Raw genomic sequence first — 15854 nt, forward strand, 5'->3', positions numbered from 1 at the left:
CATGGAGAGCGGCAGGCGGGGAAAGGAGAAAACATGAAAAGGCAGCCGTGAACTCTTACCTTCCTACCCTCAAGGAACTTTAGAGCTGTGCCGATGTTTGCAACCCAGTGGATCCTCTTTAGCTTCTTGCCCTGCTCGCATGGCTTAAGGAGAAATATAGAACAACAGAGTTGAGAAGAGAAAGACAGATAGTGAACACGCACGCTATAAAACACGGTTTTGTGCACAAATGTATACATTTTACAAACAAGTGACTACAAACTAACGCTCCAAAAAAAGCAGTATACTTATGTAGACAAACTTTTATTGTGTTCATTCTGTCAATAACTCTAACCATAGACAAATATTTTGTTGTCTCATTTCATATATATGACATTACTATAGCTTGTAAATTAATGATGTAGGATGTTGAGGGTTCAAATCCTGAATGAGCCAAAAAGCCACATGCCAAATGGTGGAAACATTGCAAGTCACTGACATTTGCATAATCCAAGCTCAAAACAACTTCAATAAAACCTAACTCTGTCAGTGTAACAGCAACATTTGTTATCATATTCCGGCCTGCTCACTGACTTATCTGGAAAGATTCATGGAGCGAGGGCAAGGTGTCAATATCCTCTTTCACACAGAAATGTTGATTGATTAGTTTTATTAGGATGTTAGGATTTCATCTAAAACCCTGATTCACAAGGACAGATTAAAGTTCAGCTAACACACCAAAAAAAACAAAGCTTGAGGATTTCTCTCAATCAATACTGCCTCAGGTAACTATTGATTCAATTCTACATTTGTGATTGGATGTTTTTTCCATTGGATCAATTGTTTCTGCACAAATGTAAGCTATTTTAGAATGATCGAAACATTCTTTTACATGCAAACCTATTGTTTGATGGCACATTTTTACTGACTGCATTCTGTTATGCAGCATGCTAAGTCTCACAGACTATCAATACACTTGAGAATCACTTGATGGATCAGTGTCTCACCAGTTTTTGTCCGGAGAGAACCTCCAGCAGGGCGAGAAGCTTCACGCCGTCCTTGATGTCCTCGAACAGGTCCGAAACCACCAGAGGAGGCTCATGCTAAATGATCGGGGAAACAAGCAGAGGTCAGAGGTCAGGGTGAGGAACCAGTCCATTGAAGGATGATGGTAAATCAAGGACAGCGAATAGGGAAAAAAAACGCCTGAGGGAATTTGAAATTGAACATTGACTTTTACCCTCAATTATTCTAGCCTCTTAAGGTGCAAATATTTTCCCTAATTACCAGACAGATTGTCTTCTGTATGTAACTGCTGCAATGCACAAAACAAGTCAGAATATTTCCCATAATTAGTCACTGTAATTTCCCACTCATTGAATAAACTCAAACAAAGCCAGCTCCGGATTACTGGAATGCAGAGAGCAGGATTTGTAACAGCTATTTGGCAAACATGAAACTAAATGGAAAGAGGAATTTGCGCCGCTAATATTCTCTCTGGTGCTTTGTTGCTTCCATTATACAATAAATATGCGACTTGTGAAACATGGATGAAGGGAATCCCCACACAAACTTCTCAGCAGCCCCAAAAGAAATCGACTTTTGCTGATAGCTAAGCGTCGGCTCAGCAGGCTTTGAGCGCGGTCTTTAAATCCTAAAATATGCTGATGATTCCGAACTGTATCTTTTTTCATTGACCTCCTCTCTGACCCGTCACAGACTTACAGGCTCTGGAAATCCACATATCTCTGCCGACGCCACATCAAGGATTTCCCCCCCAAAAAAGTGAAGTACAGTCACATGCTGGGGATGAGGCGAGGTTTAGAGGGTGAAAGGCACTCAGACGAACCGACCATTCACAAGGAGATTAGCCAGGGAAGGAGTGGAGGGAGGGGACGTCTGTTTTAGTACATGCGGTGAGAGAGCTGTAAGACCCTCATCAGAGAGGATCACCAAGAAGGGTATAATTGAGTGGCAGCCAGAAGCATGATAGAAGGCAGCGAGAGAAGGAGGCACTTTCAAAATTAATTAGCCAACACTGCCTGTCGTCTAATACAATTTCATGGCTTTAGATATTAGAATACTCAAAGCGCACGTGTGTTCCTCTCAGAAGTGACAGAAGAAACACTCCTTTCAAAGGGATTGATATAAACACAAGCTATTGAAGTTTCATTTACCTTTTTGTTCATTTTAATCCCGAAGCTAATGGGGGAATTTGTGGTTAATTACAAAATAGGAAAGTCATATCCACTTCCTCAGCTTGGCCATATGATTTTAAAAAATGAAGCATGAGCTTAATGAGCTCATTACACATGAGTGTCTGGGCTGTAATTGATTGTGAGCAGAGCAGTTTGGTGTTTTCATCCCTGATGTACTTGACTGACGGATCCGGAGAGAGAGACAGGAACAAAGAAGGAAAAAGCTTGGTGGAGAATTGTTAGCTAGCAAGTGTGAGAATGAATGTGCAGAAAACACTTGAACTTCAACAGATCACAGGTGGCACTTTTATTCATCACTTGAAGTGTATTTTTCTCTTCATTATCATCCCTGCAACGTACTTTGATTCAGCTTTGAGTCTCGTCTAAAACGATATCAGGAGGTTTGACTGTGGGAAGGATTAAAAATGCATTGGATCACGGGTTGGCATTAAATTTTCAGACTGGGCCACATGAGAAGCTTCGACTCTAGTGGGAGGAAAAGCTCCTAGTGCTTGAAAAGAGAAGTTGCAAAATGTAGGAGTGAATCGTTCTCGAAAGAAATCACGAAAGAAGAATTGAAAAAAGGAAATGTACGCTAGAAAGATGAACGGCACTCAAGGGTTGGGCGGGAAATGACGCAAAACAGAGCAAACTATAGAACTTTTATTCAGACATATAGAGAACTTGAGATGGAGACTCAGGGGACCATTATCCTGCCAGCAAGAGCCAACTCTCACTCATAACGGAATGGTGTCATTGACTTTAAATATGCCTTCAAACCTCCCCTCATCCACCTTCTTGGTCTCAGAAGGAAGCCTTTCTCAGTCGCATTATTTTGACCATAACAATATTCCTAGCTGCGATGCCTGGGATGCCACAATGGAAGAGACACATAGGAAGACAGAGGTGCTGATCTCTCTGGATCGACAGTCTGTCTTCAGTGAGACCCCTGGGACACCCGCCGCCAAGCACTCTGACAATTTTGACCCAGTGGCCCATTTGTTCAGAGCAAGAAGGTTTTCACTTCAACACTAGCAGCCATATAGGCCTTCAGTGGCATCAATATGTTCTCCATGACTGCATGGCTCCCACAGTACAAAGACGAGATTCGCTGGCACTTGAGCTTGTTACAACATGCTCTCCAGAGTTACTCCAGTATTATCCCAACACTTAGATATCTTCACCCCTGATCAATTGGAAGAGACTTCACACCAGAGCCCAACAACAATGTGTGAGAATCTCGCCTTTATCAGATCAGCATGGTCAGGTCTGATCGGAAGCACCAAAACTCTAATGTCAAGCGTCACACCTCAATCATTTTCAGGAGAAACCAATTCTCTCGAAGGCTAGACGGGCCATGCTGATGGATTATGTTCAGATGAGCTGAATGAGAAAAACAATTAAACTGGCTCTGTGTTTGTCTACATGGCTGTGTGTGTGTTTGCATCCCACCCTCTCAATCCCCTTGAAAAAAAAAAGCTTTACTGGCACTGTAATCTCTCAGAACACTTGGTGGGCTGATTGCTGTGCCAGAGCTGTTTTGCCTAGAAAACGCCTGATCGGCGATGAGACCTCTGCCACTCACACAGGCCACTCAGTAATTAAGCTTTACCCGTTTCCGAGAGGATTTGTCAAAATAGAAACTCGTCGAATGAATTCCACCCCCACTGTAGCTGCCGCACGGGGGGCAACTTTAAACCTGAAACTAGTTGCAGACAGCAAACTTGTCGTAATCCATAACTGCTGACTTGCTCTAGTGAACTGTCCTGGCTAATAAGAGCCATTAATCCTCTTCAGTAACACAGAGAATTCCATTGTCACGGATCAAGACTTGGCTCTTTGTACTTGTGGAGGGGAAAGTAAGGAGACGAATCTTAACTCACCTCTGGATTAATCACACACCTCCAGGCTCTGTGTTAAAGACCTGTGATATCTGAAGTGGACTAATCATCTTCCCAGCCGAGGGCATGATCTATCCCTCAGAGAGAGAGGAAGTGAGGCAACTGTTAGATCGTCTCTGCAGCCTGTCCCTCAGCATTTCCCATTTCACTCAGCTTAACTTGCCACTTAAAAGCTTTTTCAATGAGAGAAGTCGGCATCCCTACTTGCCTCCAGAATAACAATACAAACTGCATCTATTTATGACAATCACTACTTCACATCAACCTACTTCCTCCTGCCTCATCAAACCACTGTTTCTCGTGCACGAGATAATGAAGACGCTTTTGAAGACAAATATGGGCCAATCAGCATCGCCATGGTAACAGCAGGCATCAGGTGAAAGGGTGAGCAGGTTCGAGATAAGCTGGGAGGAAAGGAGCGACAAGGTAGAAGAACCCAACACTGCTATCTCTCCGAATGATGGCACGGCTCTATTGCTTCACTGACAACAACAATGAAGGCGAATTGAACTGGAGATTATTCGAGATATGACCAATATTTTTTAAGTAGGCAGCATCAGCAGTTCTACAATAAAAAGGTGTGAGTCAGCGAAATATGGAGCTTCAATGCTAAGAGAAGCGATGCGGATGTAGAGTTAAATGAAGACCTTGGGTACATAACTAATTGCAATACTACTTAACACTATGAAAAAAAGATAAGCAAGAAGAGACTTTTAACTCTTTTTTTAATGTTCTTTATGTAAGTGGTGAGACGATGAATGTAAAAAATGTAAAATTCAATTTATTTTAAGGGACAAGAAATTCTTAAATATTAAATGGTGACATTGGTGAAATACTAAATCAGGGTTCTCACCAGCACTTTGGAAGCAGGGATTTTGACACCTGCTCAACCATTTGAGGAGAAAATTCCTTGGGAGAACCATGAATGCAATACAAGAAATGACAGAGTTGATAGAAATGTTCATAGCTTTGGGAATGGCAAAGTATTAGAAGTATTACGTTCAAAATAAGTCTTAAATGGTAATGAATAATAATAAAGCTAACAAATAATAAATGTTTAAAATATTGCTGATGTCTGGCCTAAGTAGTCCAGTCAGTAGAGAGGTGTTTATTTTCATTGAGATAATATGTGGGTGAAGACAAAGAAAGTTGTAGTATCACTCAGCCAGTGGTTGTTGGGGTAAAAAGAAGAGTGAATGCCGTGGTAGCACTACAACCGCAGACTCAAGAGGTTAAGAACACGTAGTGGCTGAGATAACTACTGTCAACCGTCTACCAACATGTTTAGTTCTACTAGAGAAACAGAACCCACCAAACCAAATGCCAAAATAACAGATATACTCTCAGAGGTTCTTGGTAACTCTAATGCCATCTCACTTATCCTGCCCCATCAAATTGTTTCAGCAAAAACAGGTGAGCCGTGAAATAGCAACCAGTGATAAATAATCTATGCCCTTATCTTTAACACCATTAAAAATTCAAAGCATTTAAACATCGCAACATATACAATTTTCTGCCACCGTAACTCTGAAATTGAATATTTAATTTTGAGTCATGGTTTGTTTCATCCGCCCTGCTTTTCAAATGAATTTCCTGCTCCACGTCTCTGCGGTGGGGAACCATCCACAGCTGTCCCAGTCAAATAGGAAACCCTGAGTGGAGCATCACTGATCGAAATAACATGTAATTACTTTGCTCTGTGTCATATTTACCTTGCCCTCACCCCAGTTGCTGACACCCAGTCTGCGCTGCAATGTGTCTAACGCTGTCTAATGTGATAATTACACGCATATATAGCGCCTCAATGTGCGGCTGCATTAAGTGTAATTATCGGAATAAGCCTGCAGCCCTCTGGGCACTGGATAGAGGGAGGTCTGTAGCTTAAAACTCTTATCCTGGAATCTTAATTGGCACATATTTTAATGAAAATCTTTTGGGCTACAACAGATTCAAATGACCAATTAATTGTAGCTGGTGGGACAAAGATAAAAATGTTTTATCTGCTGTATTGTCGGTGCTAATCCTCAATATTTAAACTTGATTTGAACCTAAAATAATTGACGATGAAATCTTTTTGTTTGGGGGGGAATTATATCCTGGCATCTCTAACTATGATTCACCAGCACACTTCAGAATCAAATTGCTGTGCACAGAAACTCATGAACACCAAAAGTATTTTTGAGAGACCAAAGAAACATGTCGGCAGTTTTTCCCAGCAAAGGAAAGGAACTGAAACTGAGATACGACAGATTGGAATAAACCACTTTGAATAGCATGTCATCCAGTAGCTGTACAGCCAATGAAAAACAGGCGATATGTTTATCTACGCATCATTCTGGATTTTAAAATCAAACATATCCTCTCCAATGCTTTAAGTTGTAAAAGAACAATGTTAATTTTCCATTTTTTTTTCCAAAGCCAAAATGGTTGCCCTGTCCCTGGATGTTTCAAGTCTCAATGTAGAACGTCAGGGCAAATCTGTGGTGAAACAATTCCCCACTTATGATTTTGTCCTGTGCAAAAAAACAGTCTCATGACCAGCTTATAATATGTTCAGGAATGTGACCAGGAGAACAGTGGCTGCAGCACAGAAGAACAAAGTAAAATAGAAATATCCGACAGAGTAACTTCACAGACCATAAAAACCTGCCAGCACCATGCTGAAGGGGATACAGGGAATCAAACAGACTCGTCTTACCTTTGCCAAGTGGGAATTGATCCATTTGGTGAATGTCCTTTTCTGCACTGCTTCCTGTTCATCTGTAAATCAAACCACAAGAATGAGTACAAACATCAATGTCTCATTGTCTATTGTCTAGTGGGTTTTTCGAGCTGGTAATACCTCCACTATTGTTCTTATCACATTGTCTTACTAAGTTGATCGTGTATGTCATTTGGCACGTGATGTTTGACATTTAAGAATGCCAATATCACTTTTTGTCTGCTCTTCTCATAAATGCCCTTTAGGTGACATAAAAAAGGGAACAAGAGTTTCGATTTTAGCTATAACTCTTCATCACACAGACAAAGCGAACCATCCCCCAAATATCTGATTCACCCAACAGAGAGGAGCGGATGTTGTTTGCAGAGGCAACAATGATCTTGCCCACTTAGCAAATAACTGATCAATAGCGCAGATGTCTGGTGGCCACGTCCTCTGAAAGCCACTTCAATTAATAAGGGCTAGGCAGTTGGGCAGAGGATATAAATCTGTTTTATTGAAGTGAAAGCATAACTTTAAGTGAACTTGTTGGTGTAAAAGTCATTAAATGATCGCTCTTTACTTAAAATATCGAAAGTGAAAACCATCACACGTTTCATTGAAACACCTCATTCAAAGTTTAAGTTCACGCTTCTGCAGTTCAGTTCAGACAAATGTTAAATGTCTTGTTCGAAGACGAATTAGTAGTTTGTGATCACCATTCTCTTGTGTTTTAAAATCCCCCAAAACCCAAAAGAGTTTAGAAAACATTTTTACTAAATGAGCTATGACTGAAGTGTAGCAAATAAAAGTGGCTGACAGTCAAAAAAGGCTCAGTGTGGTTGGTACAGGTAGATATATGCCGCATGACCAGATTCACCATTCTTTCCATCATTCATTGTCACAGTGTTTGTGGATCTGTAATTTCCCAAACAGCTGGAGTCAGAAAGAAAAGGAGACATCCCTTCCTTCCCAAACAAGTCACAAGATTCAGATCTTTTTCTGCGTAATATCTGCTGCTTAAAACATACCAAACACAAAAAAGTTTAACCTTTTAAATGACAATGTGATGACTCTGTTGTCATTTTAAATATGGCACTGAAACATTACCATTTTCCATCACTTCCAAAAATGTCCACAGAGATGCACTAATGTTAGGCTCAGGACAAAGAGAGTAGCTCTCCACACTGGCGTGGGAATGACTCAGAGCACCTGCGTCAAAGCAGAGTGTAATCAATGGGAAACACCAGTTGAAACTGTTCTGCTCAGCATAGAATAACTCACTATCATTTAGGATGAGCTTAAGTCTGTTCAGACTATTTGTAGAAAATGCAACGCAAAGCTGTGAAGCAGTGCTGCGTTGCTGCGAGACAATGAATAAATAGATGTTAATAGTCGTCGCAGACATGAATAATGATGTCAAGTGTGTCAAACTTTTCTTCCCCTTCTGTCAACAACACAAAGCAATACCCTTGAAATAGGCTTGTTATCATTGTCAGACAGCGAGCCGTCCTCCACCCTAATGAAATATGCTGACGGTTGGATTACGCTCATGTTGGTTAGTGTGTCAGTGGAGTTTGCAGATGTGAACGGTGAGGTGTGCAGCAGGGAGGGGCGGGAGGGTGTGATCATACATAATGCAGATAGAGTCACGCAAAGTCATCCGTGCCACTGAGCGGCTTTCCATTCAATGAATGAATCTTTTGATCGGGTTCTGGGGTAATCAAATATTGATGGGCGGTAATATTAGGCAAGGTTTGGAGCCGGCGAGAGGAAAATCTCCGGTGCATGTGTGAAGTGTCATCTTTTCAGTCTGCAGGACAATGTGACTTTCATTAATTCACACGTAAGGTGACGTTCAATAGAGCTACAACAAAGGCTTGCGGTGGTATGTCATTACCTTCTAGCGCAGAGAAAATGACTTTCATGAAACACAGTTATAAAGGAATGTGGAAATCTGATAGAAAAGAAGGAAAAATACAGTAAGAATCCCTGAAGAACAAAACAAGAGAGAGGCAGAAGAAACGCTAAAGAGAATCCAAGTGAAAGTGACAGACGGGTCCTGAAATAACAAATCAAATTTCAAGACAATCTCCTGGGTCACCTGTTACAGAGCATGCAACCTCCAGAAATCAAACACTGACACTCAGTGTCAAGGTGGAAATGCCCCCCACCCATAAACATTAATGCTGATCAGCAGAAAACACAAACAGCTCCACCAGCTGGAAGCCGGCGAGTTAAAGCAGGGAGGCAAAACGTAGACACATGAGCAGTCCATACTGCAGTGCTACGCTAAAAAGCGCACACACAGCATCCCATAGTTTTCACACTCTGATTCCCAGTGGGTGGTCACATGCTGCCCCGCACTTACCCCGAAGGTAGTGATAGAAGCCCGTCACCAGGTTGAGAGATGTGTTCTTTTTCGGGGAAGATTCCCCTCCTGCCCGCCTTGACATCTTGTACTCCAGACTTGATTTCCGCCTGTCTTCATGAGGACGTAGTGAGGACATCCACAGCAGCCTCCAGGAGAAGTTACCCTTGCCCCTGCCCTTGATGCCTGCTTTTTAAGAAGTACTGTCACCGATGAGATGACAGCAGTGGAGGTGTCGCAGCTAAGACACGCTGCGAGCAACTAAGTGCTGTCCTGTCGTCCTCCGTCCCGCCTCTCTGTCCTGTCCTGCGGTAACTGGCTGCGGACTCAGTCAGACTCAGTGTTTTTCCTGCCGGTTAAGCAGCTTGGGAGTGTGATCAGTGTGTACTTGTGTAACTAGTGTGTGCGTTGCCAGCTTGCCTCAGCATCAATCTTTCTTGCTTAGTCCTCCTCTCTCTCCGAACACACACTTTTCCACCTCAGTCTCTCCCCCCCTCTAAAGTCCTCTCTCTCCCAATTTCTCACTCTACGCTGCGGGTACATTACACTTCCCTCCATCAGCCAGCCAATCAGAGCATGTGGGAATATGTGATGTCACAGCAGCACCGTTTTGATGTAGAAAAGGAGGAGACAACTGAGGGCAGACTGAAGAGGAGCGTTTAGCTGGTTCGAAGGGAAAAGATGCAGGAGTTCTGACAGGACCGCAGACTCTCACACACACACACATACAAACACACAGCCTTGGGATAGACGTTCAGGAATTCCCTATGAGTTTCTGGCACTCAAACAGCCCTCCTCTCATTCTCTCATCTACACAGATCCCATGCGGTGCTCTGAGGCTCTCAGTTCTTTACTCCATCGAGCCTGCAGGGGAGCAGACTATCACTGGCAGTCATCCTGTCTGATCTGTCCCTGTAGTCTCTTCAAAAAAGACAATCTTTTATCTCAACCACAATCGCAAAGACGACTGTCCATTTGTTCTGTCTTCCAGGTGAGAAGCTTTTGTCAAAAATATTAGAGGTGGACAGAAGAAGGCTGAATAATAAAAGTCACTGGGCTCGATCAAACAATGAAAAATATTCATTGTTGCAATGCAAAAATAGACATTTAAGTCGTATAGATTTAGCTCGTGAAGTCAATGCATCACTATGTTAAACGTAAGAGAAATAGTGTGTTGCAGTCAAATCTCTTCAGATTTGTCTTCAGTGTCTTATAATCTAATTAAACCTTCCTAATCTGGATCAGCATCATGCTAAAACGTATGGTGCGCCAAGGCTGTTTAATAGGCAGCGTATGATACAGAACACTGAGGACCACTGCATTTAAGCAGTAGTGAGTTCAACTCTTTTTTTCAGCGTCATTGTCACGTGTCGAGCAAGGCTGTTTTCCTCCAGCACTTGTGTCAGTCACAAGACCGTGATCCGCCCACCTCTATCCCAGTTTACCAGAGATTAAGTCGCAAACATTTAAAGAACAACTGCGTGTTTGTGAGTTCAGAAAACTTTTTGCCGAGTTAAGGTCACACTTTTTGAGAGTGTGACCTCAAGCGTGTCACCAAGTTCCACAGTCTATTGTCTGTCGTCCTCCTCGCATCTAGACAAGACACGCTACACAGAGGTCCAATCGTTCCTTCTGCCTGAGCATCAGTCTTCCTTCTTTCAAAAAGTCATGTCTCTTTCATTATTTTTCATCACCCTTGTGATGCAACACTTAAGCATATTAACGAATAAAATCTGTCCAAAAAAATGAGGCCCTAAAGAGCAGATCCATTTTATAGAGAAACAGGTCCATAATACTATGAATGCAGTGGTTCTATAGACTAGTTCTCCTATTTCCCACAAATCCATCTCATTGTTCTTTTTCGTCAAACAGTGACACAAATACACATTACTGTATTTAATAAAACAATTCTGCAAAGATAGAGGGGAAAAATCTGCAACAATCCAAAACAAAAACACAATACAGCCGTCGCCTGTCGGTCAGACAACAATGTATTGAGATCACAAGAGAAGTACTCCAAATGAAAAGCTGCAGGACACTCATTCTAGAGGGACTGCCTTTCAGCCAAAAATTGTGACAATGCAGCAGAGGAACAATGGCAGGAAAAAAGCTCCACTTGTTTTTTGCGTTGTATGCGTTATTAAAGCTCCTGCCTGGCCTTTACAAAGTCCATGATGTTTTCAAGTGTCCACTAAAATCACACACAAATACTATCTCAGTGTGTGGGCGCGATCTGGCAGGATGAAAGTGTCCTCCTTGGACCAGAACACAGCCTCTCCTTGGAAGTCGTATTCACAGAGAATAGCCCAGTGAGGCTAATATCAGCCTTAAGCGTGGAAGGACAATTCATCATTTGTGTGATTTTCTCTTTTGTTCTTAGTGGTTTCCCCCATAAGGGATTTTAATTATGAAAGTCATCAATAACCAATGGCAGCTGTCATCCGCTATCTGTCTGCTGATAATCACAGTGCTGGCAGTTCCCTCTTTAACAGCCACGGGATCATCGCTGTCTCGCTTGGCTTCGGAAGCAGTGACCATTCTGTCTATTCAGTTTGCATAATTTGACAACTCTACAAATAACTCACAGGTCAGACCAAGAGAGGCGACAAGAACAAATTTGCATCACCCATATTTACATATACATTGCCTCAAATAGATTATTTATATTAAATATTATGTGGAATTTCACAGCCATTATTCACTAGCGGAAGACTAGAAAAGCCAATGTTGCACAAAAACAGACCACAACATTAATCCAGTGAGGTGTGCAGAAATCTAAAGTGGGACAGCTGAAGGAGTGCTGCCTACGTCAAATAAAAATGTGACAATTTATTTTGTCCTTATTCTCTGTTGAAATCATGGACTTATGGAGGAGGTGTCAAACTCAAGGCCTGGGGGCCAAATCTGGCTCACAAAGTTATTTTACACAGCAAATTCAATGGCAATATTATGGTGCAAACATAGATATCTTGACCCATGAAGAGTAATTTTTGCAGGTTGTTTTCTAGCTAGAGGGGTTTATTCATGTCAGAGATAATACATGATAATGAAGGCCATAAAAGAGCAGAGACTCCAGTTTATTTGACCCCCAACAAGGGGAGTGTGCAACATTTTGGCCCCTTGCATGATTACGTTTGACACCTCCTCTGAATGTATTTTGGACAGTGGATGTACCCGGAGGAAACCATGTAAGAGAAAACAAAACAACTAGCCACAAGCTGGATCAGAAAACTGCCAAAATATTAAACAGGTGGTTACAGAGTGGTGTTAAAGAGAGTGGAAGATACTTGAGATAACACAGAGAGATTCTGAACATTAATTTACCAGACAGACAGCGCAAGTTCTCTCCGGAGAGAGCGTCTTTAGAAAAATAACCGCGGGACAGGATCCTTAACAAGATGGAGAGCAGACATGAGACTTGTTTGACTGTGGGAGCAGGGGCAGGAGAGCAGGTGTGCAAACACTCATAGAACAAAAAAAAATCTGGTATGGGGAATCTCTATCATCTCTGCTGTATGTGCAAGAGAAAGCCAACAGACCCCTTTAGGCTTTGGACCTCTGGAGAGTGGTGAAGGAGGAGGGGGGAGGTTTAAACCTCAGCTGGTGTGGATCCATACAGAAGCCTCTGGCAGCAACACAACGCACCAGATTCCTCTGTGAGGTTGTGAAGGTTGGATGTGGGTCAGCACTTGGAGCACACAGGTATGTCTGCAGGGTGCGCTGGTCCTGAGCAGTGGAGGAACTGCCTCTTTGCTGCTATTAAAGGAAAAACAAATGCTCTCCTCCCGGTAAGTATACAGTCCTTACATTGTAAATTCTTCCCCAGTGCATTGGGACGAGGAGACACAGTGCCACCTAGTGGATAATTAAGCTAATTATTGCCACTTTCATAAATAATACAAGGCTGCTCTTCACCTGACCACGAAGGATCTCTAATCTAGTAATGACTCCGGTCTGTGGAGCGGTGATAACCATCGGCAAGACAAAGAGAGTCCCTCCACACGTACTGCACATATGCAGGCTGATATTCATTTAGCAGTGCACTTAATTAATCATCTTGAATATTACTGCAGGGTATTAAAGTGGACGTCCAATGACTATCTTTTGAATTCTTTGGTTGATTACTTACTACTTACTACTGACTGTGGCACATTTATGAAATAATGTTTACATATAAAGCTTCACAAGTTCAATCAGGAATAAAAAATACTGCTGAGGCTAAAGACCACGTAGCGATTTATTAGGCTGCTTCCTTGCACCGGCTGCGTAGTATAGCTCTGAAAATATGTGGCAGCAAAGACTGAAATCACTTGGATTCACCCAAACTACATTAAAAATGCTATTATTACTCCTGAAGATATAATAAGATGGTGTGTCATCCTGTAGGGTTATGGGGGAATATTGTTGTCGTTGTTACCCACTTAAGCTGAAAATAGTTAAATGAATGTTCCGAGACTGAATACAAGACAGAAAAGAGCGACTGTGTTGGATAATGTCAAATCCTTGTGTTAATCTAATCTGCGTCTCCTGCAGCTTGCTCACTATAAGGGGACTTTCTATGTGTCTGAGAAACTATTGACGCTTGAGACACCTCTGCAAATCACATGCCTCAGAGTATCCAGTAACTTAACTGGTGACAAGTAAAAAAAGAGCTTTTAGTTTTGCTGTTTCGGTCTTTAAATATTACACCTTGTTAGCAAATGCACATTTGGAAAGACAAAGAAAAAAAATACTATTGTTGAACGTACTCACAACGTAACACACAAAGCTTTTCCTACATGAATATTGCTAATGCCTCTGCAGAGCAACATTAATGGATCATGTCTGCGACGGTAGCCCAGCACCAAATGGCTGCTTTTGTTGTTCTGGAGGAGGCCGTAATTGTTTCAAATGCATACAACCAATCGGCTGCACCCACTTAACATGATTCTGGGGCTCTTCCTTTCAAAAAAGCATCTTTATCCACTTGGTGATTCCGGTTCTTCTCTTTCAATCCAACAATTACTAGTCAAAAAGAACTCTTCCGTGCACTTCCACCCCAGTACTCAAGCTCTCAATGCCTCCATCACACTCACCTCCGTTCAATTCCCATTCAGCATCTACGTATGCCGCCCTACTTCACAGGCTGTTTCCAGCAGCCCAAACACAGGGGCTGCTGCGGAAGTCCAAATGCCAGCCCATTAGCATGGCTAATTACATTTCAAGCAATGTCGCCAGATTCAAAAGAGCAAAGACAAAGGGGGTGAACAAGTCAAAGTGATTACAGCACCCTAGTCCTTTTCAAACCTCCTCTTCCGCTAACAGATGTGCAGAAATCATCGACATAACTGTCCAAATATTCTCCACCAAAGGAAGCCAGTTGTGTCGCATCTTTTACAACACACTGAAACTAGAGCTCAGAAAATACAAGGCACATCATGATCATGCAAGAATTTGATGGCATTTCATGTTCAAAAGTCCAATCTGACTCGCTGCAGCCAAAGTTAAATATGTATTGGATTCTTTTGTTTGCAAAGTTGAGGTGCTGCGATTGAAGAAACTGAGGCACATATCACAGTTTACATATGAATCAATGGTGGGGGAGGAAATCAATTCACATAAATACACACATTTTTTTCATGAAAAATTGACATTTAACACCCAAACATATTTATTTATTTATTTTCATGTTTCAAAAATGGGTTAACAGAACTGAGCTGAGCTTAAGTGCAGCAGAAGAATTAAACCAGGATCCTTAAATTTTAGACAGAGGCTGACTTGAGATCAGTCATATAACATTTCTAGAAGTGTATCATTCGACTTTTCTTTTCAGACACGAAAAATAAGGAAATTAATATTGAAATAATCAATACTTGAATCGCAATATAAATTGAATAAGATCACGTCTTGGGATAAAATTCATTCGAGATAAAAGCACATCGCCGGCCCTTGTCGAAAGCCCCCATCACAGGAATCATGGATGCAACGGAAGATGAGTTTGTGCTAGGGTTGTTTTCAATCCTTTTCTCGCAGTGTTGGACGATCGCTCTCTATGACCACGCTCTCTATTCTCGGCCGGATTGCTCTTTCCGTCGTAACAGAAAAAGACTGATTAAAAGTGGAGTCATCAGGTTTCATTTGTTAAAACCAATTAGAAGCCCAGCTGCTATCAACCAGTTATAGGCTTTTCTCAGTTTGTTTTGGTAGATGCATCAAAGATTAAAGTAGATTTGATGACACAAGCACAGACTGTCCTGCAAATCCTGCCATGCTGCACTGAAAACGCACAAAATAAGACAGTATAGCAGACAAGCTAAAGAGCTCAGGAATACAGGATTTGTACATTTTCAGCAGAATTTGTCATGGAGCACTGTCGGTGAATGCACGTGTGATGATTGAGTGTGTTTGTGAGTTTGTGTAATGCTCTGTGACTGGTGGAGTGGGTCAGACAGTCTAAGCTCTTTATCCAGGTTCAGCGTCCAGCCACACATTATAGGGACAAGTAAAGTGAAAGGACGTGCATCAGCACACTAACTCGATCACTGCCGCGAGGCCTCTCTAAATTCACTTAGGTCTGGTCTTTGTTGTTAAATAAGTATAGCTGGAGCCAAGCCAAAAATCTCAGAAATTAGATTCCATATAAGCAATTGGTGGATCTGCACCGCCATCTCTGAATAAATACAATGAATGACAACAACCGAGAAATATTGTCAATACTGAAGAGC

General features: G+C 41.9%; 1 protein-coding gene across 7 annotated transcripts in view; it reads right to left on the reverse strand.

Annotated features, from left to right (window-relative positions):
- Positions 1 to 15854, reverse strand: part of syne1a (spectrin repeat containing, nuclear envelope 1a) — a 111551-nt gene that overhangs the window by 84023 nt on the left and 11674 nt on the right. For 3 of the 7 annotated variants that reach the window (XM_053880199.1, XM_053880201.1, XM_053880194.1), the window contains exons 1-4: positions 9151 to 9633; positions 6777 to 6838; positions 987 to 1082; positions 60 to 143 (exon numbers count right to left, since the gene is read on the reverse strand). In XM_053880199.1, coding sequence (XP_053736174.1) covers positions 60 to 143; positions 987 to 1082; positions 6777 to 6838; positions 9151 to 9289 — 381 coding nt within the window. In that variant the 5' untranslated portion in view covers positions 9290 to 9633. Of the gene's footprint in view, positions 1 to 59; positions 144 to 986; positions 1083 to 6776; positions 6839 to 9150; positions 9634 to 15854 lie in introns of those variants that run through there. The other 4 variants (XM_053880195.1, XM_053880196.1, XM_053880200.1 and 1 more) reach the window with 3 other exon arrangements.

This window comes from Synchiropus splendidus, chromosome 12, assembly GCF_027744825.2.
Source record: "Synchiropus splendidus isolate RoL2022-P1 chromosome 12, RoL_Sspl_1.0, whole genome shotgun sequence".
Classification (NCBI taxonomy): Eukaryota; Metazoa; Chordata; class Actinopteri; order Syngnathiformes; family Callionymidae; genus Synchiropus; species Synchiropus splendidus.